The sequence below is a fragment of the Halichoerus grypus genome, chromosome 4 (genome assembly GCF_964656455.1).
Source record: "Halichoerus grypus chromosome 4, mHalGry1.hap1.1, whole genome shotgun sequence".
Taxonomy (NCBI): domain Eukaryota; kingdom Metazoa; phylum Chordata; class Mammalia; order Carnivora; family Phocidae; genus Halichoerus; species Halichoerus grypus.
Window position 1 is genome coordinate 116,596,785 of NC_135715.1, and position 18,210 is coordinate 116,614,994.

The 18,210-nt window shown below is 40.8% G+C and overlaps 1 protein-coding gene across 2 annotated transcripts; it reads right to left on the bottom strand.

Moving 5' to 3' along the window:
- Window positions 1-849: 849 nt before the first annotated feature.
- RBM43 (RNA binding motif protein 43) lies at window positions 850-12,409 on the bottom strand. Of its 2 annotated transcripts, XM_036121260.2 has the most exons (5): window positions 11,695-12,409; window positions 9,371-9,987; window positions 6,495-6,705; window positions 3,739-3,827; window positions 850-2,569 (listed from the first exon to the last, which is right to left on the bottom strand). In XM_036121260.2, exons 2-5 carry the CDS (start codon window positions 9,371-9,373, stop codon window positions 1,817-1,819), a joined length of 1,056 nt encoding a protein of 351 aa, XP_035977153.1. In that variant the 5' UTR covers window positions 9,374-9,987; window positions 11,695-12,409; the 3' UTR covers window positions 850-1,816. The 2 variants fall into 2 exon arrangements, with proteins under 2 accessions (XP_035977153.1, XP_035977154.1); XM_036121261.2 differs by lacking the exon at window positions 11,695-12,409 and having other exon boundaries at window positions 9,371-10,259.
- Window positions 12,410-18,210: the final 5,801 nt, after the last annotated feature.

Sequence of the window (18,210 nt, forward strand, 5' to 3'; positions counted from 1 at the left end):
TATTCTGTTGGTGTTAAATTTGTGATAATAATGAAAGCCTTAGTAGGTATCAAATTAAACTCTGTCAGTCATCAATTTATTGACTCTGCTTTAAATTCATCCTATGTGCCTACTCTGTGAAAATGAATCTGGGACCCTTCAATATTTTTCCTCTGTAGCTGATAGGATGTTAAGTTTTCTCAGTAGAGGGCGCTGGAGAGACACTGCAAGAGGAAAGTCTTTTCCCCACTTCAAATTGTTAATTGGCAGGCTGTTAGGGATCCAGTTTGTCCGCAGAGGAAGCTTCTCCCGGTACCCAGCTTCTGCAGCATGGGCAGCTTCTCCAACATTAAGCTCACGCAGCATGAGCTCAGCCCCCGGCACACAAGGCCTCCCCAGCACTCAGGGCCTGTAAGAGCATAATGGCCAGCTTCCCACAGCAACGCCCGAGTACACTGTGTAATGGAATGTCTCTGGTAAGACACTTCCTCTAAGCAGTTTCCTCCAGCAACCTAGAGGATGGATTTCCAGCAAGATATTTTTTAGAGTTCTCTTTATTTCTTACTAGCCAATCCCTCATTATTCTAATCCCCTATTATAATTAACAATTCTTTATATTAAACTCTCCCTATTCAAACTGCCATGTGCCTTCTCTCTCCTGATTGGACCCAGACTGCGACAAACTCCTAGAAGCAAAATAAAAATGAAGCATCTTTTTAATTTAAAGACATCTTATTGGGTACTTGATATAAACAGCAGCTTGCCATGACAAAAAAAAAAAGTTTATTCAAACAACGAAATACCGTATTTTAAAAGACGGAAATATTTGGGATTTAGATGGCTAAGAAAAATGAAAGCATAGAGAGAGAGTTGTCTTATGTTTCCTTTTAATATAAACAGTTCACACCATCATGATCACATTTATTTACTTTGAGATGAGCAAGATGTATACATTTTATTATCCTAGGATAATATGCCCCAGGCACTTAAAACTATCCTAAAGTTAAATTCAGGGGAGTCATAGACAACCAAATAACTTACAAGCTCTTGTTTTCCCTTCTTCAGCAATGAATTGTCTTTTTTTTTTTTTTTAAGATTTTATTTATTTATTTGACAGAGAGAGACACAGCGAGAGAGGGAACACAAGCAGGGGGAATGGGAGAGGGAGAAGCAGGCTTCCCGCAGAGCAGGGAGCCCAATGCGGGGCTCGATCCCAGGACCCCGGGATCATGACCTGAGCCGAAGGCAGATGCTTAATGACTGAGCCACCCGGGCGCCCCAGCAATGAATTTTCAAATCCTTCCGTCATCTTTAAGGAAGCACCCATGATTTTATTCCTTAAATGCTATTACTTTAACCATACAATTATAAAATAAAGGGGGGAATAAAGAAAAAAGACACTATACTTTGTAATTCTTCATAATTCTAACAGAACCAACATTTTCTGTATGTACTTAGGCTAAATAAGCAACAATAAAAATGTCCCATATGGTCCAGCAGCCTCGTACCAACCAGATTTAGTCAAGTAATGATTACCTGCTTCAGAAGTACTTTCAATCAAAGTAGCTTCTCAAGAGAGTTTTGCCAGCATTTTGTAGTCAGATAGGCTGAGTTTAACCCCAGCCCCATTCCTTGCCCACTGGATAACTCCAGACAAAAGTTTTAACCTCTCCAAGTCCTAGGTTCTTCCCCTACAACATGAGGATAGCAATGCCTACACTGAAGGATGGTTGCGAGGATTAAATGAGATCATGTGTGTAAAGCCAGCGTCAGATACAGCATCGTCACTACTCAGTAAGGAAAAGCAACTGCCATTGTCATTATTACAGCTGAGATCTCATCGCCTGTCTAACCTTATTAATTTCATGACCTCTTCTTTAAACAAGTTTGTGTCAGAAGAAGATCCTATAATGTCAATGTGTGTCTCATAAAAATTAATCAGAACCTGAGGGAACCTCGAACTTAGCTGTTCACATGCCAACTTAATATTTCTTTTATTTCGACTCTCCTTTCCTTTCAAAGTAAGTGTCTCCTTTCTAAGCTCGAAGTGAAGAGCAAGTGAATATTCCTCAAAAAGTGCTTTTACAACCTTTGCATTGTTTGGCTGAGAACATTCTTGAGCATTTTTTATACAAATTGTGGTAATTGCACCATCCACTCTTTCCTCACAGAAAACATGACAGGTTTTCAATATGCTTTCATAAAATCTGCTCTTTTTGAGGTAAAGGAAAATATCTGTGTCGAGAACAAGGGTTTCTCCTCTCTTGGTGGCCTCGGGTACTGAGGACCCGAGTGACTCCAAAGAGCTACTTCTCTGGAGCTGCCTTCTGGAGTTCTGCCTATTCCATCTTTTCTCCTCACTGATAAAATTCCTGTTTTTTTCTAAAAGAGAACTTGCTTTTAATAGCAAAGATTCTTTGAGTTTCTGCATAGCCAGAAATGATCCTTGGATAGAGATTCTTCCATTGGGTTCCAAAGGACTGAAGCATAAAGTTGGGTTTTTCCTTTTCAGGTCCATTACCAGACTTTCTAGAGGGACTTGACTCCGAAAAACAGAAAGATCGAGAATAGCTTTTACAGAGCTGAAGACCTAAAATTAAACAGAGAGAAATTAAAACAGCACTGGCTAGTGGAGCAGACTGCATAAACACATGCTTTTCCTGCCACGTTCTCTGTCTCCACATCAGTTATCCCAAACCAAGCCCCAACTGCCCAGCACAGACTGGTTTCTTGCACCATGGCAGCCCATCAAAGGGTCCCACAACCCCATAAAGACCACAATGTTCAATTTGGGTTCACAGTCCCTCATTGCATATCCCAAAACAGAGAGAGTCAAATATTTTTTAGAGACAGAATGTTATTTGAAACAAAGCCTTAAGCAAAACCCACACATTGTTATGATGTACAGATAACACTCTGTTCTGGTTCTTCTCTGTGGACAGGGGTCCCCCTAGAGAGCCCTTCTAGTGAAGTTCATCAGAGGCTGCCCAGAACCCTGAGTTTCTTAGTGAATAGTTTTAAACTAATGAATTTTAACTCTTTCCTCTTATTTCTACTTCTCCTGCCTCTTTGAAAGCTTCTTTTTAATGTTCATCTTAATTCGGTTTTTGTCCCCAAATAAGTCTTTAGGTAGATACCTGACATCCTCCATATGAGCATAAAAGCTCCTTGTCACTTTGAAAGCGTCAAGAGGAATACACAGAAACATAAAATAGACCAGGCAATAAGCAAAAAATTTCAAGACACACATTTGGCATTTAACACTGACTCAGGTTAGCAAGCTTGCATTTTCTTTGGTAGGAATCATGAGATGAGAGTGCTTTGTGTCTCCTATGTAGGGAACACACAGAAGAAACAGGATCCAGGGGGCACCTCGGCAGCTCAGTTGGTTAAACGGCTGCCTTTGGCTCAGGTCATGATCCCAGAGTCCTGGGATTGAGCCCTGAGTCAGGCTCCCACTTTGGGCTCCCTGCTCAGTGGGCTCCCTGCTCAGTGGGGAATCTGCTTGTCTCTCTGCCCCTTCCCCTGCTCTTGCTCTCTCTCTCTCACTCTCTCTCTTTCAAATAAATAAATAAAATCAAAAAGGAAGGAAGGAAGGAAGGAAAGAAAGAAAGAAAGAGAGAGAGAGAAAGAAAGAAAGAGAGAGAGAAAGAAAGAAAGAGAACGAATGAAAGAAAGAAAGAAAAAGAAAGAACGAACGAACGAAAGAAAGAAAGAAAGTAAAAAACAGGATCCAGGACTGTCAGTGTCACACCTTACCTTTTCACTGAAATGAGAGTCTGTGAACTGAGAGGGTCCAAACTTTTCTGCCTGACAGTGTTCCTGTTTTCTGTTGACATTCTCTGTACCTAAGTGGAAACACTGCCATCAGAAGTGTTTGTGGGATGACACACTAATAATTACTTTAATTATTAATAATAGAAATCTTCAACTCTTGTTATTTCGCACACCTGATTTTTTTCTACATTTTTCCTTTAAATGCAACATTTAGTTTTTCCTTCTACTTTAAAATTCATCTTATGTGTACATATGATCCTAATCATATTTTTTAAAACACACGTGTATACATATATATAAAATATATATAGTGTGTGTATGTATACATATATATATATATGTATAAAACGAAAACCTAAAAGAAAATTCTCCCTTTGTTAATTATGGCCATGAGGAGACCACCTTCTTGAATCCAGGATACCACACTATCCTGGTTTTCCTCAAAATTCACTGTACCCTTTGCTAATTCTCTTTCTCTTCCCATTCTCTAGATGTCGGCATGACTCAGGCCTCAGGCCTTGTACCTCTTAGCAAACATACACCCAGCCAAGGGTTGACCTCGACAATCCCACAGCTTTAGATACTACCTCTAGATGCATCACTTGCAAATTCTATCTTTGGCCTTGACTTTCCTTTGTTTTTGGAAATCTCTACTTCATTTTCCAAGTAAACATCTCAATGACTGAAATTCAACTCTTGATAACAATCTCCCCTCCCAAAAGTACTCTTCCTCCAGTGTTCCACATCTTAGAAAATGACACCTAATCCGTCAGCACATCCTGAATGGCCACCAGTTCTCAATCACCAGCCCTGTTAACACCCTAGCCAAAACCAGCAATGATTACGAGCTCCTGCTCTCCACACCGCTGCCAGAGTGATCACCTAAGAGAAGGCAGTCACACTCCGTCAGTCACCTGCTCAAAACCCTCCTTCTCACCCAGAATAAAATCCAGACACCTTGCCTTGACCTATAGGCTGCTTAATATAAACTGGCCCCCAGCTACCCATTTGACCACATCTCCTTTTACTCTCCCCCTTGCTCACTCTGCTCCGGCCCTAGGGCCACCTTGCTATCTTCAAAATGCCCAGCGTGCTACCCTCTCAGAGAAGTTTTCCCAGTCCTTCCCTTGCCCTAGAATGTTCTTCCCCCTTATCTGCACATTCCCTTACCTCAATCAGGTCTCTGCTCAAATGTCACTAAACAGAATATTTCCCTATCCACTCTATCTAATAAAATAGCCCTCTCCATCACATTCTATCCCTTTATTCTGTTTTATGTTTTTTCATAGCACTCACATTATATGTTAATATACACAAATAAATATCTAAATACAAATAAATATAAATATATAAATAATTTATAAATATACAAATTAATAAAACTCCCAATGCAATATATATTCATTTATTTGCTTTTTTATTATCTGTCCACCTGCACAGATGTGTGCTTCAGGAAAGAAAACATTTTGCCTATTGCACTCACTGCTGTATCCGGAAGGCCTAGAATGGGGCCTGGCAAATCATAAGCACTCATAAATATTTGTGAACAAATGAATGAATGAGCCTTCTCTTTCTCTCTCTGAGTTACCAATTCAACGTTTGAAATATTAACTTCCAAAAACACCTCAATCCCCTGAGAGAAATAATAAGGAGCCCTTCCTGCCATCCCTACCTGAACATCCCCATCGGGAAGGATTTGACTGAATTAATGGTGACAGATGAAGGCACCCTGATAATCCATAGTCTCTTAGGTCTCTCTCTAAATCCTATCTTCCCTCAAGCAAAGCAAGGTCTTTTCTTCTGCTCCCAATACCATGTGGTATTTTACCTCCAAGATGCTGGCATGGAGACTCATCTTTCTCTGGCAATTTATTTTGCCAGTCACTGAACTGTAGAGAAGGCTGCCCCCCTCCATGAGCCTGAAGGGATGAATTTGTTCTGCAGACCCCATGTCCTCACCTATGTCAGGGGTGGAGGTGAGGAACAGAATGGCTCCATCTGAGCTCAGATCCAAGCCACATTTCTCCAGTCCAACCTTACCAGCGATAAAGCCAATGCTATATTAAAATATCCTTTTGTTGGTTTGAACAGAAAGCAGCAAATGGTATGATTATATTGCTGAAGCCACTTGAAAATTCCCAAAGCAGTCATCTTGTTTGTGAGATTATGGATTATTTTTGTGGGGATTTTTTTCTGTATTTTATAAGTTTTCTTTTTTTTTTTTTAAGATTTTATTTACTGGGGTGTCTGGGTGGCTCAGTCGTTAAGCATCTGCCTTCGGCTCAGGTCATGATCCCAGAGGGAACACAAGCAGGGGGGAGCGGGAGAGGGAGAAGCAGGCTTCCCGAGAGCAGGGAGCCAGACACGGGACTCGATCCCAGCACCCTGGGATCATGACCTGGGCAGAAGGCAAATGCTTAATGACTGACCCACCCAGGCGCCCCACAGGTTTTCAACAATAAAATGTATCACATTTTTTCCCAAGATCTAGACAGATTCCAAATATAAAAGGAAAGAAGTCTTCAAGAATTTGGCAGTTATTACCAACTTTATCATGAACCATTTTCACATATATTCTTGTTAATGCAATATTGTACCACTTTCATATTCAGAATAGAGGAATATTTTCAAAAAGCTACTTTAAACTTTACCAATCCCATGAATCATTTTAATGAAATTCAGTTTTTAATTTCATTGTAGAAGTATTTCTAAGATTACAAAATTTGATTTGGAAATACCTTTTTTTCCTTTGAAGGTCACATTTTCAACTCCCCTGGTTCTTGTTGGATATATCACATTTTCAACAACTCTGCTTTCATTCTTAATATCCTGGAAGTGAGTCTTCACTACTGTGGTCAGTAATTTATCATTAAAAAGGCCAACCGAATGACCAGCAACTGCAGCTGTTCTTTCAGAAGTTTTGCATTCCTTGCCTTTCAAACCTGATGCCTGTAAGAGAAACAGGATGCTTTTTAAATATAAAAATAAGATTCAACTTAATACAGGCACCATCACACACCAGTGGGGGAGAGGCTATTTTATTCAATAAAAGTGCTAGTACAATTGATTAGATACTTGAAAAAAAAATTAAGGATAGATCCTTGCCTCACATTATATACCACATGAATTTGAGGGTTAAATGTAAAAAGTGAACTCTTAATTTTTTTATAAATGGAAAGCACTGGCTAATATTTGTCTGATTTTAGAAAGGCCTAAAAGTAATGGCAGTCACAAAGGAAGAGATCAGAGATACAAAATTTTAAAAATTTAAATTTAAAAACAAATCAAGCTAACCACAAAATATGGGAGTTTGGAGATGGCTGTATGTTTTGTTGATTGTAGAGTCCCAAAGTACATAAGCCAATAAGAAACATATCCCTTACTTTTTTTGGTCAGAATTAGAAAAAAGACACCATAAGAAATATAAAACCCTGGCAATAATACTGGGGCTGCAATGGAGTAAATCCTACCCTCCTGCACCTATTTGAGATGGAATTCAGCTCCTGAGACCATATGCTATTGCAGACCCTGCCACCATACTGAGCACAGAGTACTAACTACAAGTAGCTCCTTCCCTGAGCTCACTCTCTTGAACTTCTTCTATTATCCAGGTAAGGGGCTTCTATTTCAATGTTTTGATTTGTTCCCCAGCCCATTTAGGGAAGTGGACTCATAAGCTGCTCCCAGTGCTTACATAGGTAGTCCAACCTGATTATACCAAAGCTCAGACTTAATCTATCCTAAATTACCCTCAGGGAGGACAGGATATCACATGAGCCTGAGTAAGGGTTAACAGATCACAAAGATGTTTTGGGCTCTCAGCTCAGAGGACTCTGTACTCAGAATAGGAATTCACTGGGGACAAGCAAGCTACTTTTGACCTCCCAGGTCAAGAAAACAGTCTAGGTACACAACACCCTGTTCATCCCAAAGGCACCTTAAAATGAAAGTATAAGAATAAAAAAGGTTGAGGTCAAATTTTAATTAATGGTCAAATTTAATTAAAAATGCAAAAGAAGAGTTCACAACAACAGGGGATGAAAATGGCTCATGTTGAGACATACAAAACAAACGGAGAAAAAAAGAAAAAAATATATTAAAAAATAATAATAAAACAAAGGGAGTGTCTCCTGAAAACGAAACTCATTATAATCTATTGAGTATTTGTTACAGAAGATACTTTTAATGGAGGAAAACAGAGTTTCTTAAAATATTCACAACTAGATTGTGTAGGAAACAGTAAAAATATATGCGTTCCTCCATCCTAGTCCCAAATGGTATGATGTAATAATCCCCAAATAGTTCCTCCTAGCAGAGGAAAAGAAATGACAAGAGATTTTTCAGATTTTTCAGGAATTCTACTTCCCAGACTTGTCTCTATACAACACTGGCTATAATAACCCACACCAATCCCAATGGTTACGTGGCTAGTCACTGAGCTTCCTTGTTGCCTTTCGTCAACCTCAGAAAAACTTCCAATCAATTTAAATTCAGAAAATGTTACTGCACCTCTGCCCTCATCAATTCTAATGCCATATTTCTTTATTCAAGTGTCTGCATTTAATTTATCTTTGAATTCAAAGGAATTCTCCCTGATGACTACTAATCTCTTCTATCCAGCATTAAGAAAAAGAGATGTCTCAGAAATAACCCTTCAAGAGTTACCACAGAGATACAGGATTTTGAAACAAGAGCAGCATTTTGGCCAAGAGTTATTATAATAGGTGAAAGCATTTTCCCAGTATCAATAATATATTTTAAGACACTTTCGACCATAGTGTCAGAAAGCAAAAAGCTATAAAGAAAAACTGTGAGTTTGTAAGTAAGGCACTAGAGAGAAATAATTAGATTCATTCCCTGTGTTCGTGTATATTTCTTTTTAAAAAATTGAGTTGTTTATTGTCATTGACGTTGCCTTTACTGCTGCCAGTAAACAAAATCGTACTGGAACCTCACGACTGCTTTGGCATTTCCGGGACCCTAGCACTTAAAGACACGGCTTTCAAGCGCTTGATGGAAAGAACACGGAAGGCTAAATCTTGAACTTGCTAACCAGCACAGATGGTGAAAACACAGAGCCCTTTGTGCCTGGAGAAAGAACTAAGGTCACAAGTGAATTCCCACTAATGCAGACAAGACATGAGGATGCCTTCACAACTCGAATCCTTGGCTCGAATCCTTCTTGCTGGCGCTTTTCAAAAGGAAACAGTGGCCTCGGTTTCTGGCTAATTCTCTCCGCTCTTGTTCCCCAAGAAGTGGGAGGCGACAGTTAAGCCCAAACAGCCTGTGAAGGGACTCCTCGACGAGACAGCTGTGTCCCCGACCATGAGATACCGGGTGCGGGAGGTGGCAAGGCGTTCCCTGGAGTTGCCTACTAGGAATTGCAGGCGCGCGCAGCACCGCCCCAGGAGCAGGTGCCAGAGAAGTGAGGCCCAGGTCTGCCGGCGGCTCTTTCTCCGCGGCAGGTGGCTCTCCGCCAGCGCCGGGCTCCTCCGCGCGCCGCCCGGGACAGCTCCGCACCCCCCGCCCGCCCCGCTCCGCGCCCTTCTGGGGGACCGTGGTAACCGGGCGGGAACGACCCTGCCCCGCAAAATCCAAAACGAAAGCAACTTGCCATGGCGGAGGAGAGACGCGCCTTCGGCTGCCGGCAGGGCCCAAATCTAGCACGGCGCGGGCCACGAGGCGGGGCCCGGCAGGCAGGTTTTGCTTTCAGTTTTTGGCGGCCGCCAGCTTGGAGACAATGCGAGGAAAGGACGGCCCCTCCACCCCATCCTGCTGCTCTGCGCCTCTTGGCCGCGGGGCGGAAGCTCCGACCTGGGCCGGCTGCTGCCTCGGTAGTTTCACAACTTCTGCAACCGCGCTGGAGGGGGGCCGCAGGAATCCCCGGCAGTAATCCCGGGACTCTCCGGGGGCTGTGTCTGTCCCGTGCTCAGTTCCTTCTGCGCCCTCAGCTCCCCAGTCGTGGGACTTCTCACCACACCACACCTGTTTCTCCTCTTCCTCACCTGCCTGCCCAGGGCCAGTCGCGCGGTGGCCAGGTGCACCGGGCACGGGTTGAAAAGCGCAGGGTCCCTGTCCACAGAGAGCTCACCATCTTGTCCACGGTGTTCAGACTCCAGAGTCTGGCACCCAGGGGGACACAGGTCATCTACCTACATGGCTTCGAAGTCAAAGAGAGCATGAAGAAGAAAGGCAAATGGCTGGCAAACATGAAGAAGCTTGGCTCCACTCCTAAGTAAAGAAATACAAATTGAAATCATAATGAGATCCCTTTTTGCCACGATTAGGTTGGTAAAAATTAAAAAGTGTAGTAATAGCCAGTGTTAGCCAGAGTGTGAGGAAGCATCTGTGTTGCTGCAAGCCTAGATAGGTGCAAACATTTCTAAGGATTTTGACCACTTTCAAAAATGCAAACTGAAAAAGAAGTGTGAAAATGCATAGACTTGGCAGTTCCACTTTCAGAACTCAAGTATAACTTATAGTGCACAAGTGGACTTGTAACTTATAGTGCATAAGTGGAACGAAGATACGGTACACTAATTCCAACTGTGCATTGCTTTAATATGTGTAATTTATTTAAGTTTTTTCACTCAGTCCATGAATAGAGCCACTTATTATATGGCTGATGGCACATCTATAAGGCCTAAGACTATGACGATTTTAAATCAGGATGAGGTAAATCTACATGTAATTCCCCAACTCAGACTTTTCTTCAGATTCCTATATCTAAATGCCTGCTTGGATGTGTGATAAGTGTGTGAAATTTAACAAGACCAAGCAAAACTCTCCTTCCACCCTTTCTTCCCTCTCAGTAAATAATAACACTACCCACCCAGGAGCCCAAGCTCATGACTCACGTCTTCTATGATTCCTCTTTTCCTTAGCTCTGTTAGTATATCCCATAAACACACACTCTCTCCAACCCTACCTTCGCCAGCCAGATCGTCCACACCCAGCCTTGTTCCCCTTCAATTCATTCTGGATACCACATACTGAACAATTCTTATTTAATGTAGATCAGATTTGTTCCCTGTTTAAACACTTTGTTGTTTTTAGGGGCTTCTGGGTGGCTCAGTTGTTAAGCGTCTGCCTTCCACTCAGGTCATGATCCCAGGGTCCTGGGATTGAGCCCCACATCGGGCTCCCTGCTCCTCAGGAAGCCTGCTTCTCCCTCTCCCACTCCCCCTGCTTGTGTTCCCTCTCTCGCTCGCTGTGTCTCTCTCTGTCAAATAAATAAATAAAATCTTTAAAAAAAAAATAAACACTTTGTTGTTTTTAATACTGTACATTTGTTTTTTGTTTTTTGTTTTTTTTTTTTTTTTACTTTAAGTTCCATTGCACTTTAAATAAAATTCACATTTCTCACCAGGAAACCAAAATGGCCTTGATCTGCTTTCTCTAGCTAGACCCCCATTAACTTTCCTCACTCCCTCTTTTCTGACCACACAACAAGCCATCTAACTCGTGTCTTTTCTTCCCTTGGTTGTTGTTTTGGGGGGGGAGTTGTTTGTTTTAATTTATTTGACAGAGAGAGAGAGCGCGCACAAGCAAGGAGGAGCGGCAGGCAGAGGGAGAAGCAGGCTCCCGCTGAGCAAGAGGTCCAATGCGGGACTCGATCCCATAACCCGAGCCGAAGACAGACGCTTAACCCACTGAGCCACCCAGGCGCCCCTTACCCTTGGTTCTTTGTCCAGGTCTGGATAGCTCCTCCCTGATCTTCACTTAATGACTCCTTGCTGGGACTGGAGTCTTAGCTCAAATGACCCCTCTTCAGAGAGACTGCTTCTGATTACCCCATCTGAATTTGTCCCCCCAAGTTGTTACCCTATCACCCTGTTATTCTGTCTTAATAGTATCACCCCTTTCTAAAAATATCTTCATATATTTATTTTTTTCTCACTTGTCTGCCCCCACATGGTAGACATTAGTACTGCTCACCAATGTTGCTTGATCTTCTCAATTCAGGCACTGGACGGATTGCCCTTCCTCAGCCTTTGATTTATGCAAGGCCATATCACTCATTCAGCCAATGAAAGTGAAGAGAACTGACATGTCTCGTATTTGGTGAAGGTACTTCATTGGCAGCACAAGAGTCTCCAATGCTCTCCTGTTGGCCTTGGTGCTCATGGAAGAATGCATTGAAGGAAATGTGCACCGCTGAGCCAATACGCAGAACACATTTGCACTAGAGAGTTGCCTGGACCCATAACAAAATATATGGGAATGAAAAATAAAGCTCTGATGTTTTAAGCCACTGAATTTTCTTCAGCAATATCACCTAGCATACTAGAATAAAAGAACACCATGAAAATATTTGCAAATTACACATCTAATAAAAGATTTGTATCTACATTATACAAAGAACTATTACAACACAAAAATAAGAAGACAATCCAACTTAAAAATGGACAAAAAAATCGAATAAACATTTTTCAAAGAAGACACATGAACGGATAATATGCTCATGAAAATATACTCAGCATCATTAGTCATTAAAGAGATGCAAATTAAGGGCGCCTGGGTGGCTCAGTCGTTAAGCGTCTGCCTTCGGCTCAGGTCATGATCCCAGAGTCCTGGGATCGAGTCCCACATCGGGCTCCCTGTTCGGCGGGAAGCCTGCTTCTCCCTCTCCCTCTCCCCCTGCTTGTGTTCCTGCTCTTGCTCTCTCTCTCTGTCAAATAAATAAATAAAATCTTTAAAAAAAAAAGAGAGAGATGCAAATTAAAACCACAATGACATACCACTCCACACTGAATAAAATGGCTATAATCAAAAAGATAATAACATGTTGTCAAGAATGTGGAGAAAGGAGAACTCTCATACATTGCTGATGGGAAAGTAAAATGTTACAGCCATCTTTTAAAACAGTTTAGCAGTTTCTCAAAAAGTTAAGCATAAATTTACCACATGACCAGGAAATTTCACTCCTACATAACTACCCAAGAGAAATGAAAACATATGTCCAAACTAAGACTGCCAGTGTTCATAACAACATTATATATAATAGCCAAGAAGTAGAAATAACCCAAATGACCATCAATTGCTCCAAGTATAAACAAAATGCAGTATATACATACAATGTAATACTATTCAGTAATAAAAAGGAATGAAATACTAATACATGATACAAAGATGAAGCTCAAAAACATCAAGCAAAGCGAAAAAACCAGACACAAAAGGTCATATGTTGTATACTTCTGTTTAACCAGAAAAGACAAACATATGAAAAGAGAAAGCAGAAAAGAGGTGCCTTGGGCTGGAGGTGGGAACAAAGATTAACTGTAAATGGACATGAGCACCATGATCCAAGCTGGGACCCTCTCCAGGGAATAACGAGAGATCTAGGATTAGAGTCAGGAAGGCAGGTCTACCCATGTGTGCCATGGAACCTGACTTGTATGCCCCAACTATTCCAGCTTGTACATGCTGACAGGGCGCAGGACAATGCTACCCCCAAAATATGGCCATTTGGCATACTGTATATTTAAAACTGGGGGAATAAGAGAAAGGACATGTGCAAGAAGGACTTTCTGACATTCCCCTGAAGCAGGTTATAAAACCATCCTGTGTTTTATGTAACCCTCATTCCTCCCTGTATCCAGAAGAAAGGAATAGCCTTACCTCCAAAGACAAAAGGACACAAAAAGGAATCTGAATGAAAAGGTCTTGCTGTTTCCCTTTGTTTATTACACTTAGCTAACATTCTTTGTCCTATCATCTCCAACTTTTTATGACTTTATACTTTTCATCAACTTTAGCATAGAAACCCTCAGGTTTAAGTATTTCTTTGGGTCTTCATCTCCTTATGCAGGCTCCCATATCACATAAAATTTATACTAAATAAATTTCTGTGCTTTTCTCCTGTTAATTTGGTTGTATCAGTTTAATATTCAGGCCCAGCCAGGTACTCTACGAGGGTTAAGGAAAACTTTTTTCTTCCCCTAATGTGCCAAACAATCCTTGAGGAAGCATAACTCCAAATGTGGTCAAAATAATTCTAGCAGCTTATTACTGAAACTGCATCCAAAAAAATATTTTAATCTCTTACAGCCCCAGTTATGAGGCCTCCCATCTCACTGTACTTTGCTCTGAATCATAGCTTAAGTAAAATCAAATTGACATTTTCCTGGGTGTTTTTAATTTGTGATACCAAAAAAAACAAAAATAAAACCCATTACTGGATATTTCACCTGTATCTTGTTAATTATTTAATTTCATAAGATGTGGCATATATTGTGAAGATTTCTAAAAATAGCATAAGAAGAAAATCATTTTTAAAGGAATAGTACTCAATGCTGAAAGGGAACAATGAAATAGTCCTTATTGTACTTATAATAAAAGTTCTGAGGGGTGCCTGGGTGGCTCAGTCGTTAAGCCTCTGCCTTCGGCTCAGGTCATGATCCTAGAGTCCTGGGAGCCAGCCCCACATCAGGCTCCCTGCTCGACGGGAAGCCTGCTTCTCCCTCTCCTGCTCCCCCTGCTTGTGTTCCCTCTCTCGCTGTCTCTCTCTCTGTCAAGTGAATAAATAAAATCTTTAAAAAAAAAAAAAGTACACACTGATGCCTACCTTTCCGGAAAGCAACTGTAGCCATACGTATCAAGATCCTTAAAAAGAATTTGTATCCTTCACCGTATCCTAGTGATTATCACCTTGAAATAAGATTAAACTTGCAGAAAAAGATTTGTATTCCAGGATATAAAACGGTTTATATACATCATAGCACTTATAAATGTGAAAAATTGGAAACAATCTTAATGTCCTACAATAGAGAAATAATAACCCTAGAAATAGTTTATATTCACAAAATGAAATGTGATACATGATTGGGAGAAAAAGTTGGAAAGGAGGACTTAAAAATGTTACCACTATCTGGGTGTGGATTTTTTTTTAAAGATTTTATTTATTTATTTGACAGAGAGAGCACAAGTAGGCAGAGCGGTAGATAGAGGGAGAGGGAGAAGCAGGCTCCCCGCTGAGCAGAGAGCCCGATTTGGGACTCAATCCCAGGACTCTGGGATCATGATCTGAGCTGAAGGCAGACGCTTGACTGACTGAGCCACCCAGGTGCCCCTGGGTGTGGATTTTTGATGATTATTATCTTCATTATAGTTTGTGTATCTTTCAAGAATGAGCATCTTTTTTTTCAATACCAACCAGATATCATTAATGCTATTCATTGTACAGTTTTGGCTTCCTGCCTTCCACGCATGTGGTAGGATTGAACATCCAAGCTCCTTTATCGTTGGGTGGGGCCACATATTTAGTTCTGGTTGAGTTGTGAATGAAAAGCACATTTCTGGACCAAGAATTTAATTGCTATTTCAAGACCCTTCAAAGCTCTTTTCCTTTGGCATGATATCCAGCAATAAAGTTGATGGCTGCTGGGGCACTTGGGTGGTGCAGTCAGTTAAGCCTCTGACTCTAGATTTCCACTCAGGTGGATCTCATGGTCTTGAGATGGAGTCCTGCATCGGGCTCTTGCTGAGCACGGAGTCTACTTGGGATTCTCTCTCCCTCTGCCCCTCCCACTCGTGCTGTCTCTCTCTCTCTGAAATAAATAAATCTTTAAAAAAAAAAAAAAAAGTGGGACGCCTGGGTGGCTCAGTCGTTAAGCATCTGCCTTCAGCTCAGGTCATGATCCCAAGGTCCTGGGATCGAGCCCCGTGTCGGGCTCCCTGCTCTGCGGGAAGCCTGCTTCTCCCTCTCCCACTCCCCCTGCTTGTGTTTCCTCTCTCGCTGTGTCTCTGTCAAATAAATAAATAAAATCTTTTAAAAAAAAAAAAGTTTGTGGTTGCTGTTAGTCTGGGTCCCTCTAAGCGTCTACCCTGAGCATTCTTTTTGTTGACCCATCATGGACATGTAGCATGACCAAGGAGTAAAATTTTGTTGTTTTGGTCTCCGAAATTTAGAGATAATTTGCCATACCGGCATCATATAATCTATCTTGATTGATACAGAACTGGTATTCTTGAGCATTGCTATAGTCTAAAGAAAAAAAAAAAAAAAGACAATCCCCAACACAATCTAAAATACATGGCTTTGGTTTAGGGGCAGGTAATTAGAAAATAATTATCAGAGATTAGAAGGATGGTGATCCATATTATGTAGCGGTAAAACTGTCACATGTGATAGCTTGGAAGGCAGATAATGTACCTAATTAGCTTGTAGTTTTTTTTAAAAAGGGTGTGAAAAACAAAATTAGTAGCATATGTCTGTTACTATTGAGTGCATTTGACAAAGTAATATAAAAAAGGAATGAGCCTTTGGCCAGTTGGAAAGCCAAAATGAAAGGGAATAGAGAAATACAGAAATATGGGAATTTATAGGATGGAAGAAACAATACTTCTCATTCTCAAATAACAAAACCTTTGAGTAACAAAGGCTGATTAGAACTCTGCTTTATTGCAAGGATCAAATCAATAATCAAATCAAGCTTTGGATCTCTGAACAGATTAAGGTCCCTCAGAACAACAACAACAAAACAATAATTCAAAACAGAATTCAATAAACCCTTTCAGTTAGACAAACTGGCTCAGAGAAAAGAAACTAAAAGTGGTCTGATAGACTAAAGTACCTACAATTAAGTAAAGAGAGGGAGAGAAGAATAGGACCAAGAAAGCAGAGAATTACAGCAACTCTAAAAAGTGAGTCTAGAAAAAACTGTCAATCTGGCTATTAGCACATGTAAACTGACCAAAATAAAATAGATCAGAAGCCTATTAAGTTTTTGAAGTGTAACAGCTAACTAGCTACCAGCCAGAGTAAAGAGACTGTGATGGTTCAAAACTTTAAAAATTTTGGTACCAAACATTGATCATAGATAGTGTGCTGAATGAATAAGGTTTTCAGCCTCCAAGAAGATATATTCTAGATATGGAAAAGGAGAATAATGGAAAAAGAAGAATGCCCAGGAGCTATACAGACAATGAGCAAGAGAAGAATTTCCAGAGTGGAATCATGGCTTACCCAAAATTCCACACTCAAGGTGTATGAAGCGTATATCTACTCAGCGAGATTTCAGAATGGCTTTGGCCCGGACTACATGTCCCCCATTCATCCCCTTTTCCAAATTCAAGTTTACTGCAGTTCTCTTGTTCCAGTTCCACTACTATCTACCATGGGGTGGGGGTCTCTGGATAAAGGGGAGTAACATTCAGACTTGATATAGAAACTACCACGTACCACCTAGAGTTCACACACTTTGAGTTTGATACCACGACTTAATGGAACTTTTGGGTTTTCCACACTAGGGTATGGGTGAGTGTGTGTTTTGCGTGTGAAGAAGAGTGATCCAAATATTGATGATCAGTAGGACAGGAAAGACTACATTCATTAATATTCTGGCTCAACTGTATCTGGTTCCCCTCATTTTTACAAGACTGAATTTTCCAGTCCCTTTTTGTTTAAATGAGGTCAGATGACTATTTCTGGCCAATGAGATGTGAGACAAAAGACATCATCACTTCTAAATTACAGCATTTAATTCCTGGTGCAAGACTCTGCAGACTTCATTTTTCCGCACCTCCATGTTTCTGGAAGTGTGTCTCAAGATGGGGCCTTAAGTGATTAGGACAAAAAGACTCCCCTCCCAACCTGTGTTGGACATTCAACATGAATGAGAATTAAACTTTTGTTTTGTTAGGCCCCTGAGATTCGGGAGGTTGTCATTACAGCATAGCCTAGGCTATCTTGACCGATAAGTCCACAAAGGGCAAGAGGGACTTATGATTCTACATATTCATCTTTCCTGACTTATAGGCTGACAGTGTCTAGGCTTTCGAACTTAATATGCAGTAGTCAACACAGTATCTTCTGGTAAATTTTCAAAGGCAACTTTGCTCCTACAAAATCTCTAAAACTCTAGAAATAAGCAGGGTAGCCAGTACTTGATTTCTGAGACCTCGCCAGATCACACAAGGGCGGAATGGTGAAAGGAGCCTAAGGGAAAAGTCTCATTTTCTACAATAAGTAGTATTTATAAAAAAAACCATTGTGTATATTTAGAATTGAATGAGATTATCTATTTTACGGCCTGAAGAAGGCCCCCAGAGGAAACAAAAGTGACTATTTCAAACCTTGTCCCAAATGTTAGGAAAAGATTCTTCCTGATTGGCAGTCTGCCACCGACTAAAAATGACAGCTTCTGTGTCAGTGAAGCCATACCCATCAAGATTAAATAGGTTCTTTAAATTTTTCTTCATCTTTTGAGGGGCTTGAAATAATCTTGCCGTTCCCAAAGAACAACTGACATATGATTTTTTTCCCTAAAACAGTGAAAATGAAGAGTTATTATACATTGCCCAGTTTTTAGGCACCATCTCTCATTCTAAAGAGAAATGTGAATGCAATGAGTACTTCTAATGGTAGCATAACAACTTTAAAATCTAAAAATAAATAATCAGAAGCGAACCAAGTTTTGTTTTGTTTTTTTTTAACTTTCCCTTTATTTTAGA

Bases quoted from the DNA above. Each gene is read 5' to 3' on its own strand.
- RBM43 (XM_036121260.2), bottom strand. The intron at 3,828-6,494 runs GTATTTCCAAAT...GTTTCCACTTAG, and splicing joins GACCTTCAAAGGAAAAAAAG to GTACAGAGAATGTCAACAGA. The intron at 2,570-3,738 runs GTAAGGTGTGAC...GTTTAATTTTAG, and splicing joins ACTCTCATTTCAGTGAAAAG to GTCTTCAGCTCTGTAAAAGC.